Source organism: Tachypleus tridentatus, chromosome 13 (assembly GCF_004210375.1).
Source record: "Tachypleus tridentatus isolate NWPU-2018 chromosome 13, ASM421037v1, whole genome shotgun sequence".
Classification (NCBI taxonomy): Eukaryota; Metazoa; Arthropoda; class Merostomata; order Xiphosura; family Limulidae; genus Tachypleus; species Tachypleus tridentatus.
In genome coordinates this window covers 174,754,078-174,764,580 of record NC_134837.1, presented here as the reverse complement: position 1 = coordinate 174,764,580, position 10,503 = coordinate 174,754,078, and the positions used below count along the sequence as shown (strand labels likewise).

The 10,503-nt window shown below is 30.4% G+C and overlaps 1 protein-coding gene across 2 annotated transcripts in view; it reads left to right on the top strand.

Moving 5' to 3' along the window:
• Window positions 1-888: 888 nt before the first annotated feature.
• Window positions 889-10,503, top strand: part of LOC143238594 (ubiquitin carboxyl-terminal hydrolase 9X-like) — a gene marked incomplete at its 5' end in the record, with an annotated part of 40,817 nt that continues 31,202 nt past the window's right edge. For both annotated transcript variants that reach the window (XM_076478956.1, XM_076478955.1), the window contains 1 exon segment: window positions 889-1,026. In XM_076478956.1, coding sequence (XP_076335071.1) covers window positions 889-1,026 — 138 coding nt within the window.

Here is a 10,503-nt window from a genome sequence, read left to right as displayed (position 1 = left end):
AAATGTGTGAAGTTGTAAGATATTCAAGAGATAGTCCTATATTATATTTATTTTTAAATTTCAGTTTCAGTTCTCTAGTGAATTCCAACTATCAGCCTTATTATTGTAGGTTTATATTTCTTTAGTTCTCTGAAATTTTTCTCTGTATCATAAATTTATAACTATAGTAGACTTTAATTCTAACTTTAGAATGTGCAGAAGTAATTGTTTTCTTCTTGGTTTTCAAAATATTTTAACATTTCATCCTTCATGCATTTTCTAATTTCAATTCCTCTGTTGTACTAATCTCTTCCCTCTCCTTTCATTGTATGGTTGAGCACAATGGTTTGGTGTGATATTTATGGAGTTTAATTTATTTAGAATAAAACAATATCATGTTTGTATGGTAAATATATTTTCCAAGAGAAATAATCAGGGTTTTATCTTATTTAATAGTTACACTTGTGACTGCCAGGATTTTTTTTTTAAATAAAATTTTTTTAGATTGAACCTGCTTACAGAACAGGTTGTATCAAGCTGCTCGTTTTTTTTTCTCATCTTAATTCATTTTGTTTTTATAGTAATCTAATTGGTTAAATGTCTATATACTCTTGTAGATGTTTTAAAAACAATTGAAATGTTTTGTAACTGTTTTTAAAATTTCACTACTTTTATGTTATATTATTAATTTTTCATCCAACAAATCCACTGTTTGGCTATCATGTTAGCATGAAAGAGTTATCATAATATGTAGAAGCTTAAAAAATGTAGGTAATTAAAGAAGGTAAAAAGTAATAAAGATTAAACAGTCTGTTTGGTAGTTTTTTTAAAAATGGTATTAAAAATTATGCAATTTATTTTGCCTGTTTTTTTTCTGAAACATATGTGAATTTTTTTTTTTAAATACAGATACTGTCAGCAAAACTAACTCAGGCTAACACAAACATGCCATCATCTCCTGATTCTAGCTCAGACAGCTCTGAAGGTTCTCCATCAAATCCATTTGATGGTCCAAATGTTGAGGCAGAAGGATGCCTTCCTGGTGTGGTATGTTTTCTTATCAGTTGAAACTATAAATAAAATGGAGAATTATGTGAAATTAATTTAGCTTTTTATTGACAGTGTAATAAATAATATCAATATTTTGAAATTAGTTAGAGTTTGTTGATTTTTTCTACAGTAAAAAGAAATAATGGAATGATTTATATCTTTTCTGTGTTTTCCAGTAAAAGCTATAAAAACTTTATTTGTTCCTATCTTTTATTTCATCTCAAAATTGACTTTAAAATATTCAAAAACCTTTGAATTTGAAGATAAATTATATTTTTGACTCAAGACAGTGGTGCATAATGTTTAATACTGTAATCATGATATTGCTATTATTATTCAACTAGTGAAGGTTCCTGGCTTTGCTGGAGTTTTAATGGAAGGTTTACAGATAGGCTTACGAATCTATATTTATTATAAACAAAATATAAATTATAGACTGCTGGCCAAAATCTTAAGGCCAATTAACATGAAGAAAAAAAAAAGCATTGTGTATTGATAGACTTCGACCACTTATTTGAGTAGAGCTTGAAGATGAAAATAAGAAAAGGAAAAATAAAAATAAAAAAACTTTTAGCATTTAATAGGGAAAATGTGAACACTATGAAATTAGCCTAAATATTAGCTGGCCAAAAGTTTAAGACCATACTGAAACAAAGCGTTAATTGTTAAACACAACGAAATTTAGTTATTTATGTTCAAGCATTAGCATTGTCAACATCTCACACTGACACCTCCTGTGTTACATTGGGTAAAAACATGGCAAAGGCTAAAAAGATGAGTTTGAATGTGGCAGAATTTTCGAGCTGCAAAAGCAAGGTCTCTCTCAACATGCCATCACTGGTGAGATTGGGCATAGTAAAACTGCTGTTGCAAATTTCTTCAAAGACCCTGAGGGATACAAGGAAGAATTTCAAGTTGTCAGCCCAAGAAAATTTTGCCAGCGTTGAGCAGGAGGATTCGACGGGGTATCCGGTAAGACACCAGCCGATCATCGAACCAGATTAAGGCCCTTACGGATGCAGAATGCAGCTCAAGAACAGTAAGACGGCATCTACCAGAGAAAGGCTTTAAAAACCGTAAAGATTTTCAAAGGCCACACCTCCTTTCACACCACAAAACAGCTTGATTAAACTTTGCTGAGAAGCACCAAACATGGGAAGTAGAAAAGTGGAAGGTTTTGTTCTCTGATGAGAAAAAATTTAACTTGGATGGTCCAGATGGCTTTCAACGTTACTGGCACGATAAGGATATCCCACCAGATAAATTTTCTACATGACGCAGTGGAGGAGGTTCCATCATGATCTGGGGTGCTTTCTTCTTCCATGGAACAATGGAGCTTCAGGTTATATAGGGGCATCAAACATCAGCTGACTACATTGGCATTTTGGAGAGAGCATCCTTATTGACTGAAGGTCCTTGCTTGTGTGGAAATGACTAGATCTTTCAGCTTTTGTTTGATTACAGAGCTATCAAATAGAAATTGAGACCCAACCTATTTCATCTTGTCTTTCAGAATTTGTTATTAGCTTTCTCTTGTATTTAACTCTATGGTATCTGTAACCAATAGAAAGCCAAGGCTTTCATCTATCATAAGATGCGTAATGTTTCCTGAACAGAAATTATAAAATTCACTGTTAGTACAAACATTGTTCCAACAAGAAAGATAACAACCAGCTTGGATAATTTTGTAACAGTTCTTGTCACACAACTAGAACAGAAAAACAAAAACAATTGATAGTTATGTGAAATTGTCTACTTTTTGTCTGTTAGTATTCTGATCTTTGGTGCATTATTTAAGTAAATAAAAATTCAGTGCATTACTACAATTAATATAAAGAGTTATTGACACTAAAAAAAAATTTGATATTTTTTTGCTTTTCATATTTTTAAAATTATTACATTGTAAGTAATTCAGATGTAAAAATATGGATCTTTTTAGGTTAGACAAAGTAAAATAATAATATTAATATGATAGAAAATGTTTCACAAGGCACATCTTCAAGCAGCTCGTGGGTAATGTAATTGATACAATAACGTGAGTTCTGTTCTTTGAGTGGTTTACAATTTACAGTGGTGCAAATAGTAGTTAATCGCAATTAAATGGGTAGCAAAAGCATAAAAGTTAATTATAAATAAATGTGTACTGTTACGAGTTATAAACCATGTAGGATAAACAAATGTAGTTTCAGGTTACAGTTTGAAAACATTCTAGGAGAAAGAGGTAATTTAGAGTTTTTCGTGTTTTGTTTATTCTTTTTGCGATTATGAGGCCAGTCAAATAGAGAAAATAAGAGATAATGTTGCTGAGAGTAAATGTTTGAAATATATTTAGGAGGTTTTAAAGATTACACAGGAAATTTGAGATTTTTGAGAATAAAAATTTGAATTTTAACATGAAATTCACTTTACACACAGACTCTTTGAAATGAATACTCAGTATCTTTGTGGACAAATCTTTATTTTAGTTTATTAAAAATACTTTACTAAAAAAAATCATTTTTTGTATGTGAAAGACTTGTAATGTTAATTGAAAGACTATCAATTTTTTTTGAGATATACATACTACATTAAAAGTTAGTACTAATAAATCTGTAAAGAATTTACACAAGAACAAAGAGATCACATGGTCAGTCAAATTGACCAAGCCCTTGTTGAGAGAATTAACCCTTTCGCTATGGGCTCGGTATAACGTACACGAGTTCATCAGACGTTAAGTATTTCCATTATAACTTTTGATACAGCATATGTATCTTCACAAAATTGTAAACTTTAATAAAAAATACAAGTATTTTGTGAGCACAAAAAATCAGAATTTTAATGAAATATTTTTACTAAAGATTTATTTGTGAAAATATCGAGTCTGTTTTATTACTCGTCTCGAGTTCAAAGTTATTATACATTACGATTAAAAACTATTCTTTGTTCTAAAAATCTCAGATATTATTTGCATAATCTCTAAAACATCCTAAATACATTTTAAACATTTGTTTTCAGTAAGACACTGTATTTTGTTTATTTTCTGTACTCTAACTATTGGTCCATCACTTGACCAACTTTGTAACCATCATAAAAAAAAAAATATATATATATATATAAATTATGCTTTTTTCCTTCTGGAATGAATACATATTATAAAATACAAGTGTTTAGTCTAAGTAGCTTATGTCTCATAATGCCAAAAATCTATATACATGGATTGACAAGTTGAACGTGCTCTCATGTTACCATATACAGTGTACATGTATTCATGTTACTGAATACAATAATATAAAACTGACTATTAGTCTTCCATGTCTTAGCTACGCTTTTGTATACACCAGTATTTTGTAATATATAGTCACATTTCAATTATTATACATTTATTTGTATGTATATAGATTATTACTTAAAATATAGAACAATAAATCAAGATGTAAAGCAAACAATTATCTCTTCTCATTACGACCTTTGAACTTTGTTGTTGCTGGACATAGGTTGCTAAGCCTTTTAAAATTCACATATGGAGGAAATCAACAATGTTTCTTTTTTAGGTTTTATATATACATTTTAATAACTAAAAAATCATAAATAACTACACTGATACTATAGAATTCCACTACAATTTATTAGGCTTAGTAACTAATCTGTGTTTATGTCTAAAAAAAAAAAAGTATGAAACTTTAAGCAGATTAAAGACACAACATACCTCTTAAAATCTTGGATGAAAAAATATGGTAGTCTTTTCACAGATTAAAATGGCTGAGAAAATCATTCTGGAGATATTCTACTCTGTCAATTGGTTATTCACATGTTGCATACTGTAGTAAGAGTATACAATGGACCATTTCAAAAATGGAAAGAGTTGAACATTCAGCACATAAGCCATATTTCAACAAAATAAAAGATTTGAGGTTCATATATTTTTGCTTATCAATATTAGTTATTTGAGTTCTAATTTGTACAAAACTATAGTCTTAGTATTTTGACTTCACAAGCATCTAATTTTAAACAATGCTGCATTCAACATACCTTGTGACTCACAAAAATCTATATTTATATATGTTCTTTTAATATTAACTTTCTAATTAAGAAATTAACTCGAATATAACATTAAAGTTTGAATTATAATCTAGAATTTGATTTGAAACTTATTTACATAAATTCCTAAAATGGTAGTTCAGTAAAATTTTTAATGCAAGTCGATAAGCACAATGACATGGCCTTTGATCCACAACCCATTGTGAAAAGGTTAACTGGCTTATTGTTAGACTGCCAGTCAATCACAAAATGTTGTTTGAAGCCATTGGTATCCAACACACCTGAAAATGCATAAACATAGTAAAGTATAATGGTGGCCGACAGAAAAGTATCAACATAGAGTTATGTTTTAGTTTTTCCCACCTACTGTGATGGTGTGAGCTTTTTATATGTTTGTTTAAATTTACAAACAGTAGATATTTTTCTCCCATTAGACATTACTTAATTTGTGAAATAATTTATAAATAGTCTAAATTCGACAGGTAGAGATGGTCTGATGAAAGCTGGTCAGGGAAACTGGTATATGCAAAGTCTCGAAATTATTGTTTTAAGTCATTAAGGAAATTTTGTTACATATGAAAATGTATTATAAATGTGCTAAATCTCGTAGATCCTGAAATTGATTTTGATTGCACATGTTTGGTCATGTTTTGCAATACAGAATATATTGGTTCTGATATTGTATTACATTAATTGTAAAACATTCATGTTTAGCATGTGTTAAGTCAACAAAATGTGTTCTATGTTTGTTAGATTTATTAACATGGTATATTGTATTTGTATTTAAATGAAAGTTAGATGTTGTGTTCAACAAATTTTATAAAACATAAATTAAAAATCACAAAGCACTTTTCTGTATTGTCTGCCATTTTATTATGTCTATTAACTCTCACTTGCTGAAGAAACATGGTTGTTACAATGCATACAAATTTCAGCATACATCTGTCTGTCATCTACAAGACACTATCTGCAGATGATTAATCAGTAATTTTTTTATCGTGTGAACTGATTTGTACAAGTATTGTTTCAGCATGTAATGAAATCACTAGTGAGTACTTAACTTGTCTAATAATTGTAATTAGATAGTTTTACATAATATCTGTCTAAATATTTCATGAAATGACCAGTGTGTGTGTTAAATAGTCCTTAATTTTGATAATTGGATTCTGACTTGTTGTGGTAAAATTCCAATGTTTTCTGATAATTCTGCAGTAAATAGAGTGAATATATATTTCCTGAAGATATCTTAATTAGGGTTATGGGTCATTTATTTTTTTTAAAAAATGACAGGTAGTAACAATTGTGTAGATTCAGGATATTATTTCCTCATCTGAAAGAATAAAAAAAAACTGACTTCAAGAATGTTTCCTACACCATTGCATTGTCCGTCTCCAGTATCATTAGTTATTGGAAAAACACCAGTGGGATCAAAGTGCCTTGTAGCTTTCTCCATATTTTTACTCTTGGGTTTTATTCATATTTGTATTTATTGAGTAGAACAGAAAAAAATAAAATATATATCAACACTGTTTTAATAATTCATTGTTAACAGTGTAAACACTAAGCACTGCTCGAGTTGTAATTTCATCTTTGTGTCTGAAGTTTTCAGACTCGGACTGCTTCTTTGCTAGCATATATCAGTTTTGTTGGTGTGTTTGTTTTGGTGATGTCTTTTACAGAGACAATTGAAGTTAGTTAAATTGTGACTGCAGTAAAAGATATTTGTGAGTTGGGATATCTTTGGTACTATACCCGTCTGTCCAGTTTGTTTTTGTCTTTTATTTTCTTAGCTTGCCAAAAGTGATTAGTAGCCACTATGTTTGCTTGTTTTTAAATAGAAGATAAATTTCATTGATTGTCATTGTTTATAGACTGATAACAGGTATATTTAAATGCAGGTAAGAAATAATTTTTTCTGAAGTTTAGTGAATACGTTTTATTTTTGGTTTAGAGATATAGGTATATAGAATTTATTGTGACCATTTCTTGACTACCTAATAAATATGACAAGTACAAACATATCTTTAATGTTCAGTAGTAAAATATGGACAAAATATAAGCACAAAAACTTGACCTTAATCAATGCTATCTACAGTCCACATACATGACATACAGTTTATAAAATGTATTGAAACATTTGTTGGTGTGTAGCTTGTTGAGTGAATGCTGCCAACCAGTTGCCATCCCTCCAGTAAGTAGTTAAAAACAAAATGTGGGTGATGTCAGACAGTTGCCTTCTCTTTAGTCAACAGTTCAGAATTAGTGATAGTGACTGTAGTATTCTACAGTGCATTATTGTCAGCTCTGTGTTGTCAGTTTAAACTGGTGTGATGGGCATCTGTGACATACGGCTTGAGGTCAGAATATGGTGAAAACAAAATGGTCACCAAAACAGCCAAAATTGCTATAACACTTAACTCGTAAATGAAGACTTGATTTAATGACCAACCACATGAGCTCTTTATATTTGTTTAGTCTTTTTAGATTTAGTACTTCTAACTCTCGATACTTTTGTGTACATCTTCACAAAATATAGCAGTATTTCATTTAATATTATAAGTCTTTACTGTACAAAAAATCATATTTTTTAGTGAGTATGTTTAGTAAAAAGTCACTAAAAGTAAAGATTTGTCCATGAGTATATTGAGTATTTGTTTTGAATTGTTCGGGCAAAGTAATTTTCATGTTAAAATTAAAAATACTTTTCCTTCTCTCAAAAAAATCACTTTCTTTATATAATCCCTAAAACCTTCTAAATGCATTTTAAATGTTTATATTCAGTAAAACTGGAGAGTGTACTTGTTATTTTCTCTACCCTAAATTAAAATAGGATCAGTCAATTTGACTGAACTTGTAACCACCAAAAAAAACAAAACGCATATTGTAACATGAAATTACATTTGTTTATTCAAAGTAGTTTTTAAGTTTTGTAACAGCATACATCTATTTATAATTAAATTTTATTGTTATATTGCCCTTTGAACCATGACTAATGATAGTCTGCAGAATTATAAGTTGTAAATTGCCATGGAACCTGTAGCTCAAGTTATGCTATTAAATTACATGATCCAACTAATTATTATGACTAATTCAAGCAGCTTGCATGCATGCCTTGTGAAACATTTTTATTATAATTATTAGTTGTTTTACTTAATCTAATCTTAACTATCTTAAAAAATCTTTACATTTTAGTTACTATTATGATTACACATAAAGAATAAACATGAAAAACAAAAAATAAATACTTGTCCATTTTTTATTTTTCTTGTTCTTAGTTCTTGAAGAGAATTAACTGTAATTTTTATTCTACTTATAGTATTGCACTTAAATTTTATTTAATTGAATAACGTGCAACTATAGACTAATTTCATGCATGAAAGTAGAAAAAATTCCCTTACCTTTCAAAAATTTTGTTTTATTTTAACTCTGCAACAAGAGTTGTTATAAATTCATTCTAGCTAGTCGTTAACTTTCTCATGGTAACAATGTTTGTACTCTGAATGAAAGTGACATTTAACTGTTCAGAACAGAAAATTATACAATACATTATTTGATAGTGGGTATAAGAGAGAACTAATAATAAGTCCTGAAAGAGAGGATGTAATAGGTTGAGCCTGAGTTTGTTTGATAGCACTGTAACCAAACAAAGTTAAAGACTATAATAAATAGGGTTTACCTGAGCAATGATGATTTTACAGAAGGTGAATTAAGTTCAATTTCAAACTTTTATGATGGGTGTTTGATAAAATGGGTATGATGACATGCCAAGAGAAAATGTGTTGCACTAGGGGAAAATTGGGTTTGTTTTTTTAAAACATTGTCTCAAAGAATTAAGAACTTAAAACTTTATTATTAGCTAAGATGTTATGCTATTTTAATTGGTATAACATAAACAAAAAGTAGTTTTATAAACTTTTGAATGTAAGACACAAAAACTTTGTCTCATGCATAGTAAAGGATACCTGTGACAATAGGGAATATATTTTTAAGCTAAATTCAAACAATATACAGTCCTCTAATGTTGATTACTTTATGTGATGATTTGTGTTATTGATGGCCAATATCCAATTTGCCTTTTAATCGTCATGAAATGTTTCCTAATTATAGGCTGCCTCATCCTCATCTTTTGTTATCCTTTTTGCATAATGTTAGAATGTACATACATCTGTACACTTCATATTGTTGATGAAACAGAGACAGTCTTGTTGCTTACAAGCATGTTTGCAACTAGATCTAGAAAATATCAGGGCTGTGGTTTCATGCATCCATTTGATAATACATTTTTAATCATCACTCTGCATTCAACCATGGTGATTCTTGGGTAGTGGTATATCAGGAAACTTGTCTAAGCAGCATTGACTCATTTGACATGAAGAATAAGACAATATGTTTTTTTGTTCACAGAAGAGTTGATGAAGCATTTTGCTGACACTGTATATTTTAGTTCAGGATGAATACATCCTGCACATGCACTCCTGTAACATACTCTAGCATCTTGAGCATGTCTGGTGATAATGATAATCTTTTTTTCCCTGAGCTGGAAAATGTATTCTGGTGCAACTTACTTCCAGTATGCAGTTTAAATGCACAAAGTTTTTCATGTCCAGCAGAGGCACTGACACAATAAATGAATGAATTCTTGTCACAACCATACTCATATTCTCTCTGAGGACTGAAGAGAGTTTTTGTATATCAATCAACTGGATACTCTGCTTTTACCCATATTTGATATATAGCTTGCTGGGTAACTTGTAGTGTGGCATCCAAACAAAGTGTTAAGACATCTCTATCCTATGGTACAATAACTGATTCATTTTCTGGAGAAGCATGTTGTGCATGCAGCAGGAGCCTGTTGTCTGCTTCCTCCTGTGTTGTTGTAAGATCGTATGCCACTTCTCTGCCTCCTGTGTAATACTGAAACACTTATTAGCACATGTCTCACACAGAGTTTTGGTTGCCCCCTGTTTTTCTTTGTCTGTTTCCCAATCCTCAGAAAGGAAAGTACTGTATCAGTTTGGTTTTACTGATGCTACATGAATACAGCCTTTTCCAGTTCTTGACTCTCTGCTCAAGCCTTCTCATTAAACATTCTGAAGCACTAATGCCAAGGATATGCAATGATATTTCATCCAGCAAGAGTGCAGTTTTCTTCCTGGTCTTTATGGATTAAGGATCATCCTATCAGTTACTGTGGCTGATAGTTATGGAGTTGGATCAGGTGATGCTACTTTGTTCTCCAATTTCCTAACCAAGGTTGCTTTTATATGTCTTTCTCACTGTGCCATTATCATTGACTAAGGATAAGGAAAGAGGGCCTAGTAGGCATTTCAGTACTTCTCTCATGTCATCAATCCTTCTTTCTCTGAAGAATCTGTTTCTTACAGCAAACCCTGCCTCTTGCAAAAAAAAAATGAACAAAAAACAATATTAATACAATGTATAAATCAAGAGGTGCCT